Genomic DNA, 27,042 nt, shown 5'->3' on the forward strand with positions numbered 1-27,042 from the left:
GGAGCTAACACCTGTGCTCAGCAGTTAAAACCAACTCGGCAGCACCTGCTTAGTGGGTGGTGTGTGTGTGTGTGTGTGTGTGTGTGTGAGTGTGTGTGTGTGTGTGTGTGTGTGTGTGTGTGTGTGTGTGTTTAGGGAGAAGGGGCCATTAGGATTTCTTCTTTTTGGGTTCCTATTGGTGTGTGCTCAGTGACAGGAACAGCTGGAGACCCTGAGAGTTTGGGGTTGTACGCCTTCTCCTGCTCCCCCACCTCGCACTCCATCCTTTTCCGGTGTCCCCTTTCAATCTTTGGGGTCACTCAGCCTAAGGTCTTGTGAGTGACAGCGAGGCCCTCCTCAGAGGAGGCACAGAGAGAACGGCCTCCCAGTTCCGGGAGGAGCCCTGGCTAGAGAAGGGGTTTCTCCTCTCCCCTAATTCTTTCCCCCGACCTTCCTGGGACTTGGGTAAACGGCCGTCTCGGTTGTTTCGTCTGCTGAGTTCCGAACCCAGGGCAGCGAGTTTCAGCGCGGAGAGCTCCCCCCAGGTCCGGGCCCTCCTGCTCCAGGTTTAGGCTAGGGGGGCTCCCCGCTGTCGTCCGATATCTGTCGGGGAGAGGCCGAGGGTGGGGTGGGGAGGGAGCCCTAGACCCCACCTCTCAGCGTGGAGCACTCGGTCAACCGGTTTCCCGTGGGAGGTAGGGAGAGGAGGATGCGCGCTGCGCCCCACGTTTCGGGGTGCCCTGCTCCCCCTGTAGCCCCTGCCGTCGGGGCCATCCTGTCCCCGGCCGGGAAAACCCCCCTCGGCCGATTCTGTCCTTCCCATCCTAGAGCGGACCCGGCTTCACGCTGGGGTACGGGGAGGCCCCCTTTCTGGCCCGCTGGGCCGGCCCCAGCGCCGCCCCGGGGCCCGGAGTTCCCGGCGGCAGCCGCCCGGGCGGGATGACCGAAGGGACCAAGTACACACTGACCCTTGAAGAGCGGGCTCGGGCCCCAGGTGTCTTCAACCTGGGGGACAGCCCAGGGACGGGAAGGCTGCGGGAGCCAGTCGGCCGTCGGTCCCCCGCACCCCGCGCCCCCAAGCCTCCAGGCCCTGGGGGACTCGGCGCCGTCTCCGAAATCCGCCCCGAGCTCCGGGCAGCCTGGCCCCCCTTTCCTCCTCCAGGCTGTCCCGAGGTGGGGCTGCTCTCCGAGCGGGGCCTGACCCAGCTGAGACCGCCCCCGACGCCGCGCCGAGAGCGGGATGCCCGCGGCGCTCCGGCCCCGCGGCAGCGAGACGGGGCCGCCACGCTTCCCCCCTCCTCGGGAGGCTGCCTTGGTTTCCCCAGGCTATCAGGGGCTCGCACTTCAATGAGAGTCTGGGGGGGCTCTCCGGGCTGGGCTCGGAGCAGCCTGAGACTAGTGTGGGGCGCACCCTCCCCTGCCCCGCCCTCCCTCGATCCAGCCACCCATTTCTCAGTTGTCCCCGGGCCTCGGGCTCCGTGTTGCCCCCATTTAGTGGCAGACACCCATCCCGTGTCTAAAAGGGTCACGGGCCAGCCAGTTCCCACCCGAGCTTGATGGTGTCGCTGGGGGAAGCGCAAGGGAACAGTGTGACCCAGAGGGAACCCATTCTGATCTGCCCCTTCGGAAAACTTTGAACCCCGGCCCCTGGTCTGGTCTACTTCAAAGCGAGTGAGCAGAAGGCAGCCTCCCCTCCTTCCTCCCTCACTCTAGGGCTTTCGCTAAGTCGTGACTCCCTTTGCCCTTGAAACCGGGGATTCCAAGGGCCCCAGCTTGTTTCTCCGCCGCCCCGCCTGACCTCCTGGAAGGAGGCCAGGAGCTGCCTCTCCCAGAGTAAATCGGGCTACCTGGAGAACTCCCCCCAGAGCCCAGGAAACCGGCTGCTTGGCAGGGTTTAGGCAGCCTAACCCACAGCCACTCTCCAGCCTCAAAAAATAGATGAGGAGCGTCTCTGTGAAGAGAAAGAGAAAGCAGCAGCTGGACTCCCTGAAATCACAAATACCCTGCAAAATATCACAGCTAATAGGTGTGCTTTACCCAAAGGTGGAACGTCTCCGTTTAAATGCTTTCAAAATACGAAGTGGGAAAACACAGTTGACACAGGGCTCCAGATGACACGGCTGTCCTTGGGCAGGCTGGGAAACACAAAGCAAGCCAGGGCTGAGCATTTGGGATGGCGGAGGCGACCGACTAAAATCCTGCCACCGCCTGCCTACTCACACGTCTTGCTGTCCCACATGCAAACATTTTAAGAGGAAAGGATGATTTCTCCGAGTCCATCAGTGGCTTTTTTCCCCTCCTAAGAAAAGAAAAATTACATAGTTTAAAAAGACTTTTTTTTCCCCCCACCCTCCTCTTGCTTCTCAGTTACATCTTCCGGTCTCATTGTCAGCTTAGTGACATTCTGGATCTAAAAAAAAAAAATGATTTTTTTCAAGTTATAGCATGGGTGATTCCTAATCATTGTAAATACAGGATTTTATTTCTCCGCTTTTAATAACATGCATCTGTATAATTACCGTACAATCGAAAGAGACATCAAGTTCGACTGTGTGCAGGTATTTATTCCACAGTATTTGTCCAGACATACTGTTCAAACAAATTCAGTGAATGGAAAAACGAAAAACAAATGACCAAAACCCCCAGACCCCCCACCATCTAGTAGAAAGAAAATCACTGTTTTTACAGACAAAAAAAAATCAACAGAAAAAAAAAGAAAAGGAAAAGAAGTCCAAATGAGAAAAGAGATTTATTATTACATAGAAAATTTCACAATATCTGAAACCACACTTTTGAAACTAGGGAACACCGTCAACTGAGTCGTGCCAGTTACACAGGGCCCAAGCATCTGCTTTGTCTTAATGAGACGGGGGAGGTGAATGACCACTGTTTATTTTCATTTTCCTCATTAATTATGAAAAACTGCATTTAATTCATCTTGCATGGTGAGAGATTGGCCGCGCAGATGTAAGTCGTAAGGGAAGTGGCTGTCTGTGGGCAACCGAAACATGGAACCCTGCCCAAGGGGACCCCTGGGTGGCCCGGCACAGTAATGCATGCCGTAATGGTAATTTTTGCCATAGTCCAAGGCTTCTTCTTGCTTCAGGGAAAATATCCCATTATAGTTAATTGGGGGAGGACTTAAGGGACCTTCAAACTGAGGGCTGGCACACTCCGGGGATGTGCTCTCATAGAAGGACTCGTAAGCAGTGCAGTAATTGTAGGGCTTCATAGACTTGGCATTCTCTAGAGTTCCATGGCCTGGGGGTGTACTGAGCTCAGGGCTGTGGTAGGGTGGGTAGAAGCTGGAGTAGGGCGACCTTGTGTGGTGGGCAGTCTCACCCCCCTGACCCATCAGGAAACTCCTGGCGTTGAGCTGCAGGCAGCCCGCCACCAAGTTTGTCGTTGGCTGGGAGAGCCCCTTGCACAAGTTCTGGACGAACGTGAGCAGGTCCGGCCTCTTGCCGATTCTCAAAATCTCCGAAAGGGCCCAAATGTAGTTTTTGGCCAGGCGTAAAGTTTCGATTTTAGACAGTTTCTGGGTTTTGGAATAGCAGGGGACCACTTTCCTTAAATTGTCCAAGGCGTCATTGAGACCGTGCATCCGGTTTCTTTCTCTGGCATTGGCTTCCTGCCTCCTGAACTTGACCCTTTCCACTCTGATCTTGGTGGTCTTTTTTTTCCTCAAGCCTCTCCTTCTGGGTAACCCATTCTCATCTTCCTCTTCTCTGTCATCTTCCTCTTCTTCTTTCTCTGTTTCTTCTCCGGGGCCCCTTTTGATGTGTTTTCCTCTGAGCACAATCTGCTTCGAAAAGCTTTCCGGCTTCTTACTTTGCTTTTGGTCCTCAGTTTCTCTGGAAAACTTTCTGCACATCTGGGGCTCTGCCATTACAACAGACTCATCAAAGGGGAGCGTTAGCATGGCTCTCTCTACAAGCTTAAATGACCTGAAAAAATGCCAGCACAATATTTAAAGTGTTTTCATTTCCTCCTTACACACATGCATTTGCTTAATTATCAGATTATATAAATGCATGGAAATGACAGTTTTTGAAAAAAAAATAACACTGATTTAATGAATATATTTTCTGCATTTGATAGAAATTTAAGTTGGAGCAGACTAAAATGATGGAAACACTGATCCATGCAATAGCTCAGGTTAACATAACATCAATTTATCCAAAGTAAGAAGTAAAAACAGTTAGTAAACCAAACCAAACGAAACCGAACATTGCTCTCCAGCCCTCTCCTCCCTTGTTCCTTTAGCCTTCATTTAAACCAGCTTTTAGCCCCCACAAATTTGACCGTGGAATCCCAACAAATGCAAAACATGATGTAACAATGAAGAATTTCATTAATTTGATTCCCCTGGGTGCAAAAATGCAAAGAGGTACCAGGTTGTTGCTGCTGTTTTGAAAGCAAAAAGCTGGGTCTCCAACACTCAAATCTTTAACTTTATCTGCTAAATTATACAACTCTAGATTTGGACAAATTACTGCTGGAATGTGAGGCTTCAGAGGGCAATGGTTCCATTCGAGACAATTTAAAAGAACACATTCTCTCTAATTAGGGGGAGAAATGTCCAAAAAAGTTATCCCTTTCCTGCTACCAAAAAAAATCAAGAAAAGCATTCACCTGAAATGGGGAACCTATAATAATAAGAAATCAAATTGTCCTTATTTTTTTCCCCAAAAGGAAATAGTTTAACTGGTTTTGCATTTTAAAATATTGGGGATATAGTTTTTCTTTCTTTCTTCCCCCCCCCCCCAAAGCATGCTGGACAAACCAAAATCAAATCACAACCCAAAACAGTCTCGCAGGGTTTTTGTTCTACTAGCCTCCGAAAGTCTCCCTCTAGCTAATATCTGACAGCGATGGGCTGAGGAGTCAGACGGCAATTGTGCACGTGTGTTCAGAATCCAGAATGAAAAGGGAGAAAAGAATTTGTTTTCTCTATTTTTTGGATTTAGTTTTTTAGGGGTTTGTTTTCTTTGGGAAGGGGGGCAGGAAAATATTTTGAGTTCAAACAAGCAGATATGCAAATAAGACTTTTGAAAGGAACAACCTTTCTTTTCCACCCCCCCCCTCCCGGACCCCTCCCCTCAAAATACACATACACACAGGCACATACATACACACAGTAACTCTAAGTAATGTCCACACACTTACAATGTTACATAATAGCAGGGAAAGTCTGCAAGAATTACATCACGAGAATGAAATACCAAGACAAGTTCTAGGTAATCACAAGCATCTATCTAATACAAGACAATGAGACTGTATCTTTAAATACTTGCATGCAAAGCCAGCCTCCATGGAAATAGATCTTTATTTCTATTACCTTAGGTTTTAATGTCATTCAATAATCAGTGTTCATTTTTTGTCTTCCAAATCTTTTCAGTCCGAATGTCGCATCGTCTCCTGGAGTCTCGAGATCTGGGTATGGATCTCTGCACTATCTCATTGATCTCTAAAAAGTGACATTGATGCCAACTGCCAGAGCTGGTACCCATGCCATCTGCTAGTGACGTCACAGGGCAGAGAAAAACATGTGATCCTTTCTCTTGGGACCTTCATTCTGCACTGATCATCTGGCATCCCTGTAAGTGGGTACCAGCATTCATGTATCAACACAGAAGGTTAGACTGATAGAAAAAAAAAATCTGTACCAGCATTTCACATACTACAGTAGGTACCTTTCTCCTGGAGCTGCTTCTGAATCACAGGCAGTACATAGAGCTAGGTACATGGCAGGTTTGAGCTTATCCCCTTATCTATAGCTGTAACTTTCCTAGCTCTGAATATTGCAATTTATTTAAAATCTGTTTGAGTGTGTGTGTGTGTGTGTGTGTGTGTGTGTGTGTGTGTATGGGATGGGGGTGCTCAGAATAAAAAAAAAAACCTTGCTCTCTCCTTCATCTCTCTCCCTTTCTTTCTTTCTTTTTTCCTCTCTCTCTCCTTCCTTCCTTCCCTCCTTCCTTCCTTCCTTTTTTTCTTCTCTCCCTTTTTCTTCCTTCCTTCCTTTTTTCCTTCTCTCCCTTTTTTCTTTCTTTCTTTCCTCCTGTTTTTCTTCTTTTTTCTTCCTTCACTTCAACCTTCATTCCTCCCTACATCCCTTCCTCATCCTTTCTTTCTCTTTTTTTTTTTTCCTTCCTCATTCTTTTCTTTCTGTTTTTCTTACTTCTTTCCTTCCTTCCCTTTTCCCTCCCTCCTTCCCTTCTTTCTTTCTTTTTTCTTCCTCCCTCCCTTCCTTCCTTTCTTCTTTTCCCTCCAAACCTTCACTCCTCTATCCTTCCCTCCATCCTTTTTTCTTTTTCTCCCTTCCTTCCTTCCTCTTGCTTTCTTTTTTCATTCTTTCTTTCTCCCTCTCTTTCCCTCCCTACCTTCCTTTCCTTCTTTCCTTTCTTCTCTCCCTCTCTCCTCCCTTCCTTCCTTTCTTCTTTTCCCTCCAAACCTTCACTCCTCTATCCTTCCCTCCATCCTTTTTTCTTTTTCTTCCTTCCTTCCTTCCTCTTGCTTTCTTTTTTCATTCTTTCTTTCTCCCTCTCTTTCCCTCCCACCCTTCCTTCCCTTCTTTCCTTTCTTCCCTCCCTCCCTCCCTTCCTTTCTTCTTTTCCCTCCAAACCTTTACTCCTCTATCCTTCCCTCCATCCTTTTTTCTTTTTCTTTCTTCCTTCCTTCCTCTTTCTTTCTTTTTTCATTCTTTCTTTCTCCCTCTCTTTCCCTCCCTCCCTTCTTCTCTTCCTTCCTTCCTTCCTCCCTCTCTCCCTCTCTCTCTCCTTCTTTTCCTTCCTTCCTTCCCTCCTTCCTTCCTTCCTTCCCTTCTCTTCTCTCTCCCTCCTTCCTTTCCTTCCTTCCTTCTCTCCTTCCTTCCTTCTTTCCTTTCTTTTTTCCCTTCCTTCCTTCCTTCCTTCCTTCCTTCCTTCCTTCCTTCCTTCCTTCCTTCCTTCTTTCTTTCCTCTTCCTCCCTCCCTCCCTCTTCCTCCCCTCTCTCTCTTTCATTTCTATCTCCCTTCTTTTCTACCATCCTTTCCCCTGAATCTCCATCTCCTTCTCTCAAACTGTCTCCTTTTCTATATCATATGCCATCTGTGCACCTGCTTTCCTGAGTAGGTGAGAGGAGATGCAACAAGGAACCTCAAATCAGGAAACGAGTAATATTTATGACAGCAAGACCAGGGTTAATGTAAGTGTAAGAAATCACCCTGGCCATCTCATTTTTGTTGGGTTCTGTAGTTTATGGGAGCATGTGGATTCCTTTTCATTAACATCCAAGTCTTCAACGCATTCCTGAAATTTAGAATAACAGAACAGATTTCCATCTGGGGACTGTGAACGATAGCCTCAGATGCTATTCTACCTCCCCCTTCCTCCACTTCTCTACACCCTTCAACAACTTAAAAGTGAATATCCACAATATAATTATCATCATAATCATAATAACAATACTAAATAAATATGATATAGGAACACCAGAATTCTGTTTTGAAATATACCGAACTCTCCCCAGCTCTCCCCTGCCTGAGACAAGAGGATCTGCACTTCTCCCACCTCTCAGTGTCCCTTCATCTCACTCTCAACTTGGCAGGTTCTTTCCTTGGCAGGCAGGCAGTCCTTCCTGCAAAGGCAGAATGAACCAAATTGTCACTCAGGTCTTTGCCTAGTTCTGCCTTGCCTTCTGTTGAACATTTTGTTATTGTTTCTATTATTATTAAAACTATTCTTTTTGGTGTTTGGGAAATTTCAGAGTCATTTTCCCTGTCTTTGCACTACTAATTTTTTTTTCTCAAGGAGTGTATTTTTAAATCTCTTCTTTTTTTTCCTTCAATTGGAATCTCTCTCTCTTTTTTTTTTTTTTTTGTATTTTCCCCACCCAGCTTTTTCTCACACATTGTATGCTTTTTCTTTTCCACCTCATTTTTGGTCTCTTATTATCCATACCAGTAAAGAAACAGTTAAGGGAGAATGACAAGACTTTTAGACCTTGCTGGGAAAACATGACTCCACCTTCCTCTACTTCTGTCCACCCAGTGTGTGAACACACACACACACACACACAGCATTAATTGTAGAATTGCCCCATGAATTATAGATTGTGTCTTATCAGGAAAGCAACAAAAACCCTAAGAAATATAAAAGTTTTATTTTTCAAATAACACAAAACAAATCCAGCATTTGTTGTTTGTTGGACAACGAAGTAATCTCTTTCTATAAAGTGAGAGAGTATGCTTTTCGTATTAAAGTAATCCTTGGCAAAGCTGGATCAGTGGAGGCTGGGTTCATGCTCACTCCCTTTTATAAATCCCATTTTTGAGAGGTTTATAACTTAGCCGCTTTAACTCACACCGGATCCAAATTGGCAGCCACATTCCCAGGCTGGAAAGAGCTCTGCATCTATTTCATCGGCCTACAAAAATGGAGTTTACATTTGTCTGGGCATTTTCAAAAGAGGCAGTAGGGCTGGGGGAATGGGGACCTATGGTCCTAAGGCAACATCTGGACAACTTCTGACATTATATCCTGTCCTATTTTTTTGTCCAACCAGAAAATGTAAACAAAAACTCATGCTAGGAGAGGGAGGGCCTATCTTAAACCTTTAAAGGAAAATGCATGATGAAAGCAGCTTGAATTTTAAAGGAGGGTGGATATGATACTTTTATGACTTTTATTCATTATCCTTTTTGCAAAAATGAACAAAAAATAAAAACAAGACTGCTTTGTTGTATTCTCTATCAGAAGGTGCTTTATAAATAATAAGCAAATATCCTTCTCATTTTGAGGGAAACTTTGCTTCCGGTGTCAAAGGGCACCAGAAACACTCACTGGGTCTGGTAGCCTTTGCTGGACTGGACTGCCCAAAGTACTGCATCCACAACCTTCAGACTCAATCCAAACTCAAGAGTGTCTCAAGGCATTTCCATAAATGATCCCCAAAACCAAGAAAGGGACCCCAAGTGGCTAGTTCTCTCTTTGTGGAAAATTGTCATAACCCATACATGTAGATGAGATAAAAATGGAGTTTAGATTGCTTTTCTTTATCTCTTCAGACAAAGAGAACAGTGTCATTGCAAGAAATAATTGTAGTTGATTTTAGTTTTTTTTTTTAATGAAAGAAAAATCCTCAAGGGGACAGTCCTTTTTCTGCGTTAATTTTTAGTTTGATTTGTTATTTTATCAAAAGCAATGTTTTAGTGTTTTTTTCCCTTTCTTTAATAGGTGGGAGGGAACTTTGACCTAAAGGTTGGAAAGGAACAAAATCAGCCTGGATGATGTTGGTTCTGAGTATGACTGAACATGGATCTTTCAAAAGGATCTTTCTTCCATATTTTATCCTATAGATCCAAAATATGGTAATGTTTACTGTTGCTAATATGCATTCATGGCATAAACTGTAATATAATAAGACACACAAAAAAACAAAAAATAAATTTAAAATTAGAGTATTAAATTGATATAACTGAGGGTTTTCTGTGTTTCTTTTAATCTGAGGACAAAAAGTCTTATATAACTTGAAAAATAAAATGTTGAAAAATAAAATGTTTTTTCCTTCCTTCCTTCCTTCCTTCTTTCCTTTTCTCTCTCTTTCCTCTTTCCTTCTTTCTTTTTCCCTTTCTTTCTACCTGCCTGCTTATCTTCCAAACTCATTTCTCTCTTTGCTTCATCAGTGAAAATGAAAACAATTCTTAGAAACACAGTTGAAGTCAGTTATAAGTCAAAAGAAGCCAGATATTTAAATTAATATAGGAGCTTTAAAAAAAAAAAGTGATTCAGTAAAATGAGGAGACAGAGTATCACCTCTTATTAGATTTTATTCTAATTCTCCTTGTTGGTAAATGGTTCTGAAACTAATATAAATTGTAGATTTTTCATCCTTTTTAAGTATATAAAAAAGCAGAAAAATGAGAGAGAATCATGACTAATCATGAAAGCCTAATATGATATGCCAGATCTGCTGGCTACTGGATGTTAGAGTCTGTTTCCTCCCCAACACCATTGCTTTTGAATTTAAGGCAGTAGCTCAAATCTGTAGCAGTGGCTCTAAAGATTTGGAGGCTTAGGTTCAGCACCCTAGACAGTTACCTATTGACTGTAACACAATATCATTTTTTTGACTGTTTAAAAACAAGTATTTGGATGTCTGCAATCACCATAACAGAAAATTACTACCCCACTTTCACATTCTCAGAAAAATAATTGTTCACATTTAAGTAAAATTTGAGAGTTCATAAGTCCTTTATAACCAACTATGTTTTTAAGGTGGTTCAGACAGTTATATGCTCTGTTTAATGTTATCCAGCCATTAAATGGTCAACAGAAGCAGAATTCCAAACCAGATTTTCTTCCAAGTCCCTTTTCTTGATCTAGAATTCCATTCTTCTCCTTCCTGTATATGCAATTTTATATCTTCATTCAATTTATAAATGTATAATGTTATGCTATAGAGTATTATAACATATAGTTAGATGATAGCTTTAAAAGACATTCACAGCTTTTTATAGAATCAAATTTATTTGAACATTGAAATATTTTCTTTGTCAATGATTCAGTTCACAATAAAAAATTAAATTTTAATAAAACTAGGAACTGGGGCAGCTAAGTGGCTCAGTGGATAGAGCACTAGCCTTGATTATCAGGAGGACCTGAGTTCAAATCCAATTTCAGGAACTTACTAACTGCATGATCCCGGGCAAGCCACTTAACCCTGATTGCTTCTAAAAACAGACTACTAAGAAGTAAGGTAGTTGTCCTGCAATGATATTAAAACAAGAATTATCTTACAGTTTAGGTCAATGTTGGGAGTAGATTTTAATTTGTCACAATATTTTTGTCATTACTATACAATAATTTATTCTTCAGGGGAATTAGGTAAGTTGGGCAAATACAAACCTGGTATATTTTCAGTTTGGGAAACTAATTCCAGTGGGTGAGATAAATGTTTATCTGCAAGTAAGACAGTCCCTTGGGGATACTAAAAGTTTAACTGAATTGCCAGAGTTTCACAGTGAGAGTATGCCAGAGGCAGAGGTAAAACCTAGTCTTCATCATTCCAAAGCTGGTGCTCCACTATCTACTAACTCTATTCTAAACATATCTTTTTTTTGGGGGGGGGGAAGAAGAATACTTACTATGGGATATCTCTTTTTAGCTTTAGCAGAGGAACAAATCATATGGTTTAGAAATTCTCACCTACCTATTTTCTATGTCCAAGATATTCTGAATTATAAACTGTCATTTAAGTCCCACTCCTCTATTCCTCTAAGGACTCCTCTCAAAATTTTGTCTTTTTTCTCCACCATGCCCTACCATGATCTATCAGACTCTATTTTTTTTGTTTTTATTCTTTCATTTGTTTGTTTGTTTATTATAGCTTTTTATTGGCAGAACATATGCATGGGTAATTTTTCGACATTGTCCCTTGCAATCACTTCTGTTCCAACTTTTCCCTTACCTCCCTCCACTCCCTTCCCTAGATGGCAAGAAATCTCATACATGTTAAACATGTTAAAGTTCTATCAGACTCTTAACCCTAGAAAACATTCTTCCTTAGATTGGACAGTTCCCTCTGATACTTCCATTTTAAAGACATTCCCAGACCAGCCATATTTCACTCCTTCATTCCTCTCTGAGCTCTGTTCCAAATGGACTTCTTTCTTCATTGCTCCCAGTCTTTCCCCTGTCCAAGTCTCCTCATTCCTTTTAAGCTTTCCTCTACCTGTTACCTCTTCTCCATTAAAGTATAATCTCCTAGAAGACAGAGACTTTTCATTCTTTCTTACTATCACTGCACTGCGAGTATTTAGTGCAGTGTCTGACAATACTAAGTGCTTAATAAATGCTTATTGAATTATTGACCCTGAAAAAGCTATGAAAGTTATCCTTTTTCTCTATGACAGCCAACTCCACCCAACAATTCCTAATACCTGTGAAAAGTGGAAGACAAATTCATCACCTCTGCCCATTTAGTGACCTTAACTGCAAAGGAAATATTGTTTGTCTGGCAAGATGTGCTTTTGCTGAAGCCTTGTTGACGCTTTGTAATCACTCTTTCCTTTCTAAATATATTTTCATTAAATATCTCTGTAACTTCTAGTGTTTTACCAGGAATGAAAGTAAATGTCTTTGGTCTGTAATATTCTGAAATCTTTGTTCTCTTTTTGGAAGATCAATACATTCACCCTTTTCCACTCTTTGGTATGTCACCTGTTCTCCACCATTATTCAAGTATCACTGACAGTGGCTCGGGAGGCACACTTGCTGATTATTTTCAGGATCCTAAGATCTGGAGAATCCTCCACCAGAACAGGTGACTTGAATTCATCAAGGGCAACCAGGTGCTTTCTTACTAAGCCTTGAAATAGCCTGGGTTAGCTGTTTGTGTTCTGCCCCTTGGATTCAAAGACCATACTGCTTGGCCCGGAAATCAGAGGTACTGGACTGAATAGATCTGCCTTCTTCTTCAGGTTGTCACTCGTCAACATCCCATCTACCCTAAACATCTGTTCTCACCTCCCCAGAGCTCCTGGGTCCTAATTAGTGCGAATAATGAATGATTCCTTTGAAGTGGTGGTGGGGGTTTAAGTCTGCACTATTTGAAGTTCTGATTATGAAAACTATGATCATTGTTTCTATCCCAGTAGAAATATGGAGTGAACACTTGAATAATGTCTTTATTTTACAGAATTCCCTAATTTTCTGCATTAATCTAGACCCAGGTGTAGCTTTAAGAACCACCCTTTCTGATCTCTCCAGTTTCCTTCATTGAAATTGTCAATTCATTCTGTGTTTCACCTTACTGTCACTGTTCTTACAGGAGTCAATACTTATACAGTATGGAATAATGCTGATCTTTATTATTTAGGGATCCCTGGAAGCCATATATTGACCTAGAAAATCTCATATTAACATTATATATACACATGCCATTGTATTTTAATTTTAAAAGTATTTTTCAACTAGCTCTTAATCTAGTTAGGGTCTTATGAGTGAAGGTGTGTTGGATACCTCGAGCAAAGAGCACTGAGAGTTTGAATTGAATTGGGATTCTAGAGCCAACAAAGATTAGGACTTCTTCTCTATAAGGCCAGTTATCTTCAGTCCATGGCCCTCTGATGCTTTCTCTCTCTCTCTCTCTCTGTGTGTGTGTGTGTGTGTGTGTGTGTGTGTGTGTGTGTGTGAGAGAGAGAGAGAGAGAGAGAGAGAGAGAGAGAGAGCGAGAATCGGGGTTAAGTGACTTGCCCAGGATCACACAGTTAGTGAGTGTTGAGTCTGAGATGAAATTGAATATAGATTCTCCTGACTTCAGAGCCTTAGTGCCATCTAGATGGCCTCTTCTATATTTTTTTGGAAGTCTAAATTGCATTATGCATCATTGTTAGTCTTTTCAAATACTCCCCCTTCTGCCCCATTTTCTTAATTAGAATTATTTTCTTTTCGTTCTTCAGAATTTGACTCTTGGATTTTTCCAACTCTTCCTGTAGTGACTTTGAGTATTAATCCATGACTTTTTACTTTTCCCTCTGAATCATTTAAAATCTTCTTTCTCAAAATCAAGAGTGCATTCAAGACCATGTCCAAATCTCTTATTCTTCTTTGTCAAAAGCTTTAGGATTGAATGGTTCATTTCCTCATCCCTCATACTATTACTTCCACCATAGCAAGCCTTTCCCCCATAGCAGTAAGAATCTGATCAAGTTTAGAGTTTATCCTTGTTGGTTCCTTTACTTTTAGAATTACACAATTATAAGTTCAAAAAATAACTAGTAGCTTTGGTTTTACAAATGGAGAAGCTGAGGCAGAGTGGTAAGACAATGGGTTTAAAGTAAAGTAAGTAGTGACGAGTACTACCTATGTGGTCTTGGGCAAACCATATCAACTCTATGAGTCTTAGTTTCCTCCTCTGCAAATTGGGAGGATTGCACTGGGTGGGACTTCATAGGTCTCTTTAAGTTCTTGGTCTATGATCCTGTAAAACTCAGAGAGGTTAAATAATTTGACCAGGCTCATATACATACTAAGTGTCTGAGGAAGGATTTAAACTCGGATCCTTCATGATGTCCCAGGCCATAAAACACTCTATTCTACCATCTTACTTTTCAAGTAAAAAGACTCAGGTGTATTTGATGGAGGAGAGATTGGACAAGCTTTTAGAGGTGATTTGTCCCTAAATAAAATATCCACTCTCTGGATAAATATCTTCCCACAAATGTCTTGTCTTGAAGACAATCTCTGCTTATCGCTCTGGAACCAACATGCTGGAAATGCCATGCATAGGGCTACGTTATTTTCTGCATCAATGCTTTCATTGACCTCATAATACCTGACATCTACCTGATACCTCATGGGGAATTTGATGTGGTCTAGAGCACATAACAACAGAAATTAGTATTAAGTACAGTCAGGGAATCTCCTCTAACAATTCCCAGTTCCTTCTAATTCTCATCTTTATATTGTCCTGCATTAAAAAATTAGTCAAGGGCACTATTTTGTGCTGAAATAAAAGCTACCTTATAATCAGTCATTTAGCCAATTAGCATTTATTAAAAGTCCTATCATATACAGGATTCTATACTAAGCACTGAGAATAGAAACAAAAGCAAAATTCCAAAGCATACCAAGTCCTTGCTCTTAAAGAGCTCAGAGTCTAATGGGGGAGAGAAGTCATGGAAATAATTATATACAAATAAGCGTTGAACTAATTAAATTCAAGTTATCTCATATAGAAGGCACCAAGGTTTAAGAGGACTAGACACATCTCTTATAGAAGGTGGAACTTGAAAGAAGCTAGGGAAACTAGGAGTTGTGAAAAGGAAGAACATTCTAGGCATGGAGTCAACCAGGAAAATAAAGCTCAGGATTGGGAGATGGATTGTCTTGTTATAGGAACAGCAAGGAAGACAATGGCATTGGATCAAATTGTACATACAGAAGAAGACTGGAAAGGGCCAAGATACGAAGAGCCAAACAGAGCCAAACATTTTAGGAACAATAATGATCACTATTGTTGAATGAATAAGAGGAGTTTCATGTTTATGGACTGCACTTCAGGAAGATAATTTTTTTTTTTCTACAATAGTATTTTATTTTTCCAAATGCATGTAAAGATAATTTCCAACATTCATTTTGTAAGATTTGGGGTTCTAAATTTTTCTCCCTTGTTCTCTTATCTTCCCTCACTCCAAAAGAGCAAACAATTAGATATAGGTTACATATGTGCAACCCTTTTAAACATATGTCCATATTTGTCATGTTGTGCAAGAAAAATCAGACCAAAAGGAAAAAAAAAAACATGAGAAAGAAAAACAAACAAATAACAAAAATTGAAAATACTAAGTTCTGATCCACCTTCAGTTTCCATAGTTCTTTTTCTGGATCTGATTGTCATTTTCCATCCCAATTCCATTGGAATTGTTTTGAACCACTGTATTGTTGAGAAGAACCAAGCTGATCACAGTTGACCGTCACTTAATATTGTAGCTATGTACAATGCTCTCCTGGTTCTGCTCGCTTCATTCAGCTTTAGTTCATATAAGTCTTTCCAGGCTTTTTGGAAATCAACCTACTTATCATCTCTTATTTTCTATTATCTTCATATACCATAACTTATTTACCATCAACTGGGCAACTGTACCATTACACAAATTGCGGCTATAAACATTTTTGCATATATGGGTCCTTTCCCCTTTTTAGTATTTATTTGGGATATAGATTCAATAATGAAACCACTGGATCAAAGGGTATGCACAGTTTTATAGCCCTTTGTACATAGTCCCAAATTGTTCTCCAGAATGATTGGATCATTTCACAACTCCACCAACAATGCATTAGTGAGGAACATTATTTTGATAGCTGAGTAGAAGATGAACTGAAGCAGAGGACCTTGAGACAAGAAGACTTTGCAATAGTCCATGTATGAGATAATAAAGTCCTGCACCGAAGTGGTGTCTGTATCAAAAGAGAGAAGGCACATGCAAGAAACACTATAAAGGTAGAAATGATAAAATTTAACACCGTGTGTGTGTGTGTGTGTGTGTGTGTGTGTGTGTGTGAGAGAGAGAGAGAGAGAGAGAGACAGAGAAAAAGCTATAGAGAGACAAAGACAACACACACACACACAAGAGTCAAGAATGACACCTAGATGAAAACTTGAGGATTGTTAGGTTGGTCTTTCCTTTTACAGTAATGGGAAAATTTAAAAGACAGAAAAACTTGGGGGAAGATTTGCTCAGTTTTATACACATGCAGTTTCAGATGTTTACAAGACATCCACTTTGAGATCTCTAATACAAAGTTGGAGGTGTGGGATTAATGATCAGGAGAAAGATCTGGATTGGATAAATAGATCTGGATGATATCTGCATGGGAAAGATCATTGAATCCATGGGAGCTGATGGGATTATCAAAGAAGAAAGTCAGGAGAGAGTGATATTCCCCCCACATCCCCCCCCAAAAAAGAGAGAATAGAATATCAAGGAGAAAAGGAAACAAAGATGGTGTCAGGCTGCACTGAGGTCAGGATGGATAAAGAATGAGTGAAGACTATTAGATCTGACAATTAAGAGATCATTTGGCAACTTTGGAGAAAAAAAGTTGTTTAATGATGAGAATGGAAACTATACCACAGAATTAAGAAAGGAATGAGAAGAATGGAAGTGGAGGCACAGATTATATATGGCTTTTTCGAGGAGTTTAGCCACAAAAGAGAGGAAAGATAAACAGGCAGAAGATGTTAGGGATGGATGATTCAGATGAGAGTTTCTTTAGAATGGGGGAGATATGGGAATGTTTGAAAGGACTCATTTTGGTAAAAACCAATAATCAATAAACAAGGAGAGCTGAAGAAAATGAGATTACAGATGATGCAGGGGAAGTCTACCAAAGAAAACAGGGTACAATGAGATCATTTTTGCACATAGAGAGATTTACCTTGACAAAGAGAAAGGCCATCTCTTCATATGAGACAAATGAAGAGGATAATGGCAGGCAACCTCTGAATGATGTTAGTTGAGGAGGGGAAGACAAGAAAGAGGTCTTGGTGAAAGGCTTCAATCTTTTCAGTGAGCACTGAGATGAGGTTTCCAGCTGAACGAGTGGGGGCAAGGAAAGCTATGGGAAATTTGAGGAGGGATTAGAAATTTAGGAAAAGATTTTGTCGTTAAGTGGGATAAGAAGTCATTTTAGGAGGTGTAGAAGACTACTCACTTCACTTGCCTTGCAGCAGTGAGAGCCCAAGTAAGATTATGTAGCATAAATTTATGATGGAGGGGCAGCTAGGTGGCACAGTAGATAGAGCACCAGCCCTGAAGTCAGGAGGACCTGAGTTCAAATCTGGTCTCAGACACTTAACATTTCCTCCTGTGTGAACCCTGGGCAAGTCACTTAACCTCAATTGCCTCATCAAAATTTAATAATTAAATGAATGAATGAATAGATAAATAAATTTATGCTGGGCGCCAATCAGTCCAGTTTCACAATTTTCTCCATTTCCATTCAGTAGCAAGTAAGTGGAAGCAAAGGCAATAGAGGAGGAATAATTCAAGGCTGGAGTTTGGCAGAACAAGATCTTTTACAGGATAAAGGGACAAGAGACTCAAAGATAGAGGCCGTAAAATGAAACCGATTTCTCAAGGGATCAAGATGGTAAAGAGAAAAGATTGTAGTTGGTGCATGGACAAAGGACTGGAACGATGAATATCATAGTGAGGATGATGTAGAGGAGTTAGGCCTTGCAAGGCATAGGGAGAGATGAAAGAATAGCAGATTATGATCTGAGGAAGGATTGAATGAAAATGTGGTAGAGGGGACCCTGAACGTGGATCCCTGATGTCAGCCTTCTCCAGGCTTCTCAGATCTTACTCTCAAAATGTTTCAAGTGAGTTACCTGTCTGCCCAACCAGATTGTAAGTTTTATTAAGGCAACATGGAGTGCCAGGATCAAAGGATCATTCAGTGGGCAACCTCTTGAGGATGAGCATTTCTCTGCCAAGTGAGGCTAGTTTTCATATAGCCTTGGTATCTCTGGGTCATCTCTCCTTTAGAGTTCAAATCCATCCTCCACAAAGTTGCCAAAGTAATTTTCTTTATGTGTGAAATAGGCTTTGTGATTGATTTCCTGGGTAAACAACCCTCTGTGGCTCCCTATTGCCTCCAGGATTAAATTCAAACAACTTTTTTTTTTTAGCATTTAAATTATTACACTGCCCCTGGTTCCTTCCTACTTTTCTGATCTTATTTCATTTGATTTCCGTTATATAATCTATGTTTGAACCAAAATGACCTTGTTATTCCTAACATATATTATTGTATGTTCTGTCTGTGTCTTTTCAGAGGGTTTCCTGGGGCCTGCCATATTCTCCCTACCTAACTCTTTTCTTCAAATTCCTAGATTAATGCTTCATTGAAGGATCATCTCCTCCATGAAGCCTTTTCCCCATTCATCAACTATTAGTGCCTTCCTCCTGAAAAGACCTTATATTTATTTATCTTTGCTTTATATCTACATCTCTCTATATAGGTACACATCCAGAGAATGTAAGCTCCTTGAAGATAGGAAATGTTTCATTATTTGCTTTCCATCTACAGCTTCTAGCATAGTGCTCAGAACATACTAGGTGCTTAATAAATGCACATTGATTGATTGATTTTCTTAGGATTATTTTGAAGTATTTTCGGTTTAAAACTTGTGACTCCATTTGAATAGCCTTCAAGGATCCAGGATCACCTCTGTGCCACAATGAGCCATACAATTAGGATTTTGTGGAAGAACCGGATCTCCTATTTATGCTATTCAGTTCAACTCGATATCATTCAGTTTGCATCTGCTAAATGCAACAGCTGGAAATTGGTTACAACAGGAGTATGTTTCTCCTTCCCACCCTCATCATAATGTCGTTCATTGATAAATTGTTATTGATTAATCAGTTGAACAGTCAATACATTTTCTAGTGCACCATGGGGAATTCACAATTACTTGGAGCCTCATGGCGGACCTATTGGACCACCTTAGAGACATCTGCAGAATTGTCAATAAATCCTTGAAAGCACTGGATGTCAGGGATGATTGGTTTCCACCAAGCCAGTCAGATGTTATGCTCAAATCCAAGGAAGCATATTTCAATCTGAACCAGGTGATATCCCTGGAGGACCTGGCACATGCGGCACCTGGGATTTGCCCTTTTTGAGTCTCTAGGGCTCAGACAGTCATTAATGAGGGGACAATGAGCTTCTTTCTCATCTCTGAACCTTAGAATCCTAGAGTCCATTCAACACAATAACTCTGGTGTTATCATTGCGTATAACTCCTAGCTGCAGGAGACCTTTGTTGATTCCCCTACTTGCTAGATAATACCTTGTATTTAATTTGTATTTAGCCCATGTTTATTTATATGAGAATATGCCATGCCTTTTCCCTTATTCCCTATGAAAGATAAGGTCCTTGAGAATAGGAGCTGTCTCACTTCTGTATTTCTGTCTCAGGTGCCTAGGACAATGCTTAGAATATATAGATGTTTAATGAATGCATATCCATTGATCAGTCTTTGATTTAATCCAACAGGAGAGATGGACATGGAGTCAAGAGGACTTCTTGGGTCCACATGCCTTCTATGTCAGGGAGTTGAGAGGTGACACAGTGGATAGATCACTGAGCTGAGTGTCTGGAAGTCCTGCATTTGATTTCTATCTCAGAGACTGTGTATTCCTGGGCGAGTCATTTAACTGCTTCAGCCTCAGTTTTTTTTTCTGTAAAATGGGATAATAATAGTTCCTACTCATAAGATTGTGTGAGGTTCAAATGAGATAACATATGGAAAGTACTATAAAAGGGCTGGTTATTTTATTGGCCACGTTAGTCACTTAATCTGAGGCTCAGAGAAAAGAAATGATTTATCCAAACTCACCTAGGAGACAGAGCCACAGTCAAATCCATTCTTTGGACTCCCAATCAAGCATGCTTCCCATTAAACTCTTCCTCATCAAAGAGTAGCGTTTTCTGCCTTCCTACTCATGGAGTGTTCACTGGTTTCGATGGATAGTCTGGGGAACTGCATCTGAACCAAAAGAGACTGTGTGTTTTCATACTCCCTTCAAAGTAGCTCTGGGTTCTTAGCATGTAATCTTAGCATGTGACCTAAATACCTGCTTGGATCCCAGTGTAGACTTTGTTAAACACTGAAGAATTCTTTCTTGAGGAGGAGAGATGTGAGGAATAAAAGATGCTTTGCTGGGTGTTCTTGGCAGCTGGGTGGATATATTTGTGGAGTCTGGAGTCAAGAAAACTCCTTTTTCTGAGTTCAAACCCGGCCTCAGACACTTATTAGTTATGTGACCCTGAGAAATCACTTAACTCTGTCTCAGTTTCCTCTTTGGTAAAATGAACTAGAGAAGGAAATGGCAAACTACTCCAGTATCTTTGCTTGGAAATGAGAACGTATAAGTTTCTACTGCTTGTATGTGAAAATCGAATGCAACAGCTCCCTCTCGGCTCCTTCTAAACAGAGACAATTCTGGGGCAAAATTAATGCAACCAAAATCTCAGCAGACTTTCACTTGAACTGGATTTCACGATGGCTACTATTATAGTAAATGGCAAGACCCAGCTTCTTTTGGGAGTGTGGGACTTTGAAGTCACCATTTTGTCCAGGATTCCTCCTTTTTATGAGGAGGGGGAATTAGAAAAGAAAAAAAATTTAAATCATTAAAAATATTTAAATCTAGGATATTTCCTGGAGTGGGTTTTCTCTTATTAATCAATAAGAACTTTCTATAATCTGGGGATGCCAAATTAAAAATAGAACTGTCTCTGATGTCAAGGAGCCTATGGACGATCATATTCTACTATAATTTTGCACATAATAGGAGCTTAATGATTTATTTTGTTCATTGATTCGTCACCAAATTTAAGGTTGGCTTTTTAATATTCTCATACTCTGCTTATTTTCTGCTGGTGAGGTCACCAGTAGGGATGATACTAGTGGTCATAGAGAGCACTCTCCAAAGGTTTCTAAAATATTTTATTAACTGTAGATAATGCTCATTTGGAACATCTGAGGATTCCAAGAGCCATTCCATTGCTAAGGGAAAACACCATGGGATATGGTCGGGACAACTTTCAAATACAGTTTTTAAACAACTCCAGTGTAATGAGAGTGGGAAGAGAGATCTTGGGAAAACAGGTCATTTGGGATTCAAGTATGAGAAGAGATGCCAGCCGACCATCCTATTATTGGGAGAGAGACAGACTCAAAAATCAGCATGCTATTACTGGAGAAGTCCTGGCCACTTCTGAAGAATCAGGGAATGACCATGTGTGACCTTCAGGTGTGAGAAAGTCTCACCATCTGATATCATCCTATTTAATTATTACCAACTATTATTGCTACTTGGGGCAGAAACTCAGCTGTTTACCCGTGTTGATGAACTGGCAGCTAGATGATGCAATAGATAGAACACTAGCCTTGGAATCAGGAAGACTCCTATTCAGCCTCAGATACTTCTTACCTGTGTGATCCTACGTCAGTCACTTCACCCTGTTTACCTGAATTCCTCATCTGCAAAACAAGTTGGAGAAAGAAATGGCAAATCACTCCATTATCTCTGCCAAGAAAACCCCAAATGGGGCCACAAAGAATTGGACATGACTGAATGAAAAACGGGTGGAGTCAAAGTGTCTTTCATATTGGCTCTCTAGGGCAAAGCTCCTCTAGCTAAATCCTGGTTGTAACTGTGCATTGGGCTACTTCTCTGGGAATGGGGAACTCATGCAGGTAAGAATGATCCTTCTTTAACAGCAATGCATTCTGGACTAGTATGTCATTCTCCATTTGTTAGTACTCATCCCTCCTCAAATGATCTTGTCTTTTCATACATACATACATACATATATATGTATATATATGTGTGTGTGGGTATGTGTGTGTATGTATATATATGTATATGTGTATATATGTATACATATATATATATACATGTATATATATATGTGTGTATATATATATATATATATATATATATATATATATATATATATATATGTATATATAATCAGCATCCTCCCAGCTAACTGTAAAGACTGGGCAGTTACTATTTTATTTTTATCTTTGTACATTCAGGCTCCAACTTTTCAATCATGTCCAACTCTTTGTGACCCCATTTGAGGTTTTCTTGCCAAAGATATTGGAGTAGTTTGCCATATCCTTGTCCATCTTATTTTGCAGATGAGGAATTCCGGCAAAAAGAGCTAAGCTCATTTTTACAGATGAGGAAACTGAGATAAATGGGTTAAGTGACATGCCCAAGGTCACACAGCAAATATCTGGTGCTGGATTTTAATTCAGGAAGAGGAGATCTGATGCAGAGTGAAACTACATAGTCTTCCTTCCTCTTTCTTTCTTTCTTTCTTTCTTTCTTTCTTTCTTTCTTTCTTTCTTTCTTTCTTTCTTCCCTTCTTCCCTTCTTCCCTTCTTCCCTTCTTTCCTTCTTTCCTTCCTTCCTTCCTTCCTTCCTTTTTTCCTTTCTTCCTTTCTTCCTTTCTTCCTTTCTTCCTTTCTTCCTTTCTTCCTTTCTTCCTTTCTTTCTTCCTTCCTTCCTTCCTTCCTTCCTTCCTTCCTTTCTTCCTTTCTTCCTTCCTAGAAGGAAGGGTTGGGTTTTCGTCACAAAATGACTGATATGGAAATATGTTTTACATTATTTCATTTATATGACCTATATCAAATTGCTCACCATCTCTGGGAGGGAGAGGGGTAATATTTTGAACCCAAAACTTTAAAAAATATTAAAATTGGTTTTACATGTAGCTGGGGGAAACAAAATATTATATTAGCCCCGCCCCATGTCAAAAGTGAAACTCTGACACAAGAGTTATGTTAGAATACAGAAGAAAATGAAAGTGGCTTATGTTTATGTAAATTTTTCTGAATAGCTGCTGGACATGCATTTTGTCCGTCTAGTTTCTATTACAGGATAAGATAAAGGCATTAATTTAAAGAACCAAAAATAAAGAGAGATTTCTTTTTTTTTTCATAGACACTTTAAGCTAAAAATAGTTCATGGTAAAATGAAGGTGCATTTCTTGTCCAGATCCTTGTCCCAATTCCCCTTAAAATTTATAATATTGGGCGGCAAGCAAGAAAAGAAATTGGTCCAGGGTTTATAGATTAACTTTTGGTCATTTCACTTTAGGTGAGAAATAGTCAAAGTATTTCACGAGCTCAGATAGAAACTAATCCCTGCTTTAAAAAATGTTTATTGATTTCTGTGAAAAATTACAATAATTTTTGAATGCATTTCTCCCTCCATGAATATACCACCCTGGAAATGGAGGCTTCCTTTATAAAGAAGAAAAAGAGAAGCAGTGATTACATATGACGCTTGAAGATAAGCCCATTGCTCTCAGAGTCCTCACCTCTCTAACTAAAAGAAGAGAAAGTAGGTCTCATGCTCTGTTTTCCAGGACCTGTTTTCAGTTCTTCTAATGTCCAGGAACTCAACTTCCTTTTAATGTTTGTACATTTCACATTATTGTAGTAATTATGTATATTGTCCATTAAAAAATCACTTTTCCTCTCATCCTCTTTTAGACTCACTGAAGTTGGGAACTTGACTAAATGAAGCATCCCCTTTGTCTCTTTAGGTTTCCCAAAGGAAAAAAAATATATATAAAGAGGATGACTCTAGTCACCCCCAAATAGAAAAGTTAGGACAATGTGGCAAATGAACAATTTTCTAAACACCATGTGGTCCATCAATGAACAACAGGTCATTTACTGTAGGTGAGTAAGTCCCATTAATGCTAATGGGAGTTGGGCTCATCTATCCCTTGTGTACTCAGGAGAAAATAGACCTCTTTGCTTCTTCCCATGCGCTGAACACATCAACTTCAGGTGGTCAGATATGTATCTCGGAAGGTTTTTTTCCAAATAGAGAAGGATTTTGTGACATTTTTCCCTTTTGAATTTCTTTTGAAAGACAATGATATGAAATATGTTTTTATCTGATATAGATTTACTCTTTTGCCAATAGATTGAACACAATGAGGGGAGAACTCAGGCTCGAAATACCCACATAAATCATTTCCTTCAGAACAGGGTCCTGCATGACTGTACTGTGGATAAAGATAGAAAGTCTCATTAAATAATAAACAAACAAAACCAGAGCATTGGTCAATTTTATCTCTATTGTTTTAAAATTGTGGTGATTGTTCACCACTCTAAGTTGCCTTTCTATTTCATCAAAAGCCCTTATGGTATATGGGATATTTTACACAAGGATTTCTCATTACTTAACAAGAAAAAAAAATCAAATTTCAATAGCAACTGACATTTCTTATTAGTTTCCTCCATGTACATATGATTTTAGAACTCTAAGCATCGTGGGATTGTAGCAATAGAGGTGAAAGGGACGTTAGAGATTGGTGAATCTAACTTTTGTCTGACATGGGAGACACTGGTCCAGAACCACCCAGCATGGCAGGCCCTCATCAGAGAAGGTATTGTGCTCTTCAAACAAAACAGAACTGAATTAGCTCAGAAGAAATGCAAGATGTATAAAGTTAGAGAATTCCCCCAAACCTTCATAGGGATTATCTGTATCTGAGTCGTGGCAGAGCATTCCAAGCTTGTATTGGTCTGATCAGCCACAGTTGGATCCACTAACTTGACTCTAACATTGTGATTTGATAAAGTATCACCTTATCTAGGTGATGAGCTATGTAACATCACCCTACAGTAGGAAAAGGAAGAGGTATATGGAAATACGGAAGCTTTTTTCTCTCTGGACTGTTGCAGATCCCTTTGGTGGAAATAAGAACAAAGTAAAGGAATGATAAATGATGGTGAGAGGGGAGAGTGGTTACATTGGGAGTAAACTGGCTTGTTATCGTCTCTCTTTCAGGGTCTCCTATTTCTATTTATTCAAAATGGCGCCACTTGCAAAGAACTAAAAGGAACCTGATAGCTTATCTAGTACAAAATATTTGTTTTTGATTCCAGGAAAGTGCAGCTCAGAGGGCTGGTGTCTTGCTTCAGATTTCATGGCCACTTGGTGGATTCTCACTTCCTAGCCCCATGTTTTTACCAGCATCCATTATTTTGGCACATTCAACCAGCCTTTGGCTCAAAGAAAAGAGCCCAATGAATTTGGTCCAGAAATGGAGATTTAAAAAGTGCATTTTCATCCTCAGAGTCCTTTCGTCCATTGAAAATAATTTTCTTAAAAATGTGTATATTTTCTTCCTTTTGTTACAATTATCATTTTTAAAATTTATTTATTTATTATAGCTTTTTATTTACAAGATATACACATGGGTAATTTTTCAGCATTGACAGTTGCAAAACCTTCTTGTCCAACTTCTCCCCTCCTTCCCCCCATCCTCTCCCCAAGATGGCAGGTAGACCAATACGTGTTAAATATATTAGAGTGTATGTTAAACACAATATATGCATACATATTCATAGTTATTTTGTACAGTCATCATTTTGAATCTCTTATTAAAGTTATAGGATAAGAAGAGAGAGAAAGATAATGTGTACACAGAAGATGTTGAATCATGTAGCAAGAGTTGCAAAGGCCTTCAGGAGCCACTGAATCCAAACCCAACATTTTGCAGCTGAGGAAACTGAGGCTCAATAATATTAAGTGGCTTTCCAAAGGTCACAAGGTAGTATTCATAAGAGATGGGATTTGAACACAGGTCTTTTAATATCAGAGCCACTATTATCTATCAGGTCCTCAATGTCAATCATGAGGGTAAGAAGAACTTTGTGGGCAAGGGTGCCACTGAATCCCTCAATGGCTCCAGCCAATTTTGTGAGACTAAGATGCAGATGAGTCATTATCTCATCTGGGGGGTTTCCACAATTACAATTCAGTACATCAAAGAAATCACAGATTCAAGACTAAACAAATCAGTTGTTTTTGAAAATGAGAATAGTGACATTTACTTTTCATACCTCACTACTCACACACAGTTCCACAAACCTCAACATATTTATGATTCTGTAGAAATAGTTGACATAAATTCTACTTATAGACTTAGAGATGACTTAAAAGATGCCAAATGCATTTCAATCTTTATTTATTATCATTTCAGTAATGACATACACCTGTTGAAAAGCAGGGCTATGGCTTCAAACACACGTAATTTACCATTTGTCATCACATACTGACATTTATGTTTCCGCCCATTAATGTCATAACTTGCTATGTCATACATACAGTTCAGTTCAGTTCCTCATTTATTAAATGACTTCTATGTACAAATCATTGGTAGGAGGTTCTGGGGACGCAAAGAGAAACAACTAACAGTTCTTGTCCTGAAGTACTTAGATCTAGCAGACAGGCTACGGTATGGATATAAGTAAGCGAAGGACAAGGGCTTCCACTGCTCATGATCACACAGACTTTGGCTACTAATGCTGCTCTTTTAATGGAGTCCCAGAAATTCTGGGGGGTTTTACTGGAAGGGAGAGAATTTTTGATTGGGGCTATCAACAAGTATCTGAAGAGAGCTTAACTTTGTCCAGGAGAGCTCAGAATGTTTGGGGGTTTCAATAATCTTGGGAAAGGGACTCTTCTCCAAACTTTTAGGGGCACTATAGGACAAGGTGAGAGTGAGGTACAAATGGAGAAGTATACAAACTATGAACAAGACAAAGAGAGGACAGATGTGTATGAGGGGAGTAGCCTGAACTAGCACTTGTGACAGCTGGTAATAGTCGATGAGAAGTCCAGTCAGCTGCTCCTGATTTTCCCCTTGACAGGTAAGCTGGACATTGAACATCACTGCTGCCTAATGCTTTTGCTTAAATTTTTATTTTTATTCTGTATTATTGATAATGGTAAGAAATCCCATGGTCACTAATAATGATTTTGATGAAGCCTCAAAGTTTGGGATCTTAGATCTAGGGAAAACTAGTCTGGGTGATGATAGATTTCTTCAGTTTAATCCAAGGTAAAGGACTGAGTTGATGAGAGAGAGTTTTGTGCTTTGATTAATTTCCAGGACATACGTGTTAGATTATCTTTGAACCTGAAGAAAGAAAGTTTGAAAGAGATGAACCAGTGAGAGAC

At 40.3% G+C, this 27,042-nt stretch overlaps 1 protein-coding gene across 1 annotated transcript; it reads right to left on the reverse strand.

Moving 5' to 3' along the window:
* Positions 1–2,590: 2,590 nt before the first annotated feature.
* NEUROD6 (neuronal differentiation 6) lies at positions 2,591–5,805 on the reverse strand. The gene is made up of 2 exons (XM_003762636.3): positions 5,321–5,805; positions 2,591–3,926 (listed from the first exon to the last, which is right to left on the reverse strand). Exon 2 carries the CDS (start codon positions 3,899–3,901, stop codon positions 2,888–2,890), a length of 1,014 nt encoding a protein of 337 aa, XP_003762684.1. The 5' UTR covers positions 3,902–3,926; positions 5,321–5,805; the 3' UTR covers positions 2,591–2,887.
* Between the last annotated feature and the right edge of the window lie 21,237 nt (positions 5,806–27,042).

The sequence above is a fragment of the Sarcophilus harrisii genome, chromosome 1 (assembly GCF_902635505.1).
Source record: "Sarcophilus harrisii chromosome 1, mSarHar1.11, whole genome shotgun sequence".
NCBI lineage: Eukaryota > Metazoa > Chordata > Mammalia > Dasyuromorphia > Dasyuridae > Sarcophilus > Sarcophilus harrisii.

Bases quoted from the DNA above. Each gene is read 5' to 3' on its own strand.
- NEUROD6 (XM_003762636.3), bottom strand. From the start codon at position 3,901: ATGCTAACGCTCCCCTTTGATGAGTCTGTTGTAATGGCAGAGCCCCAG.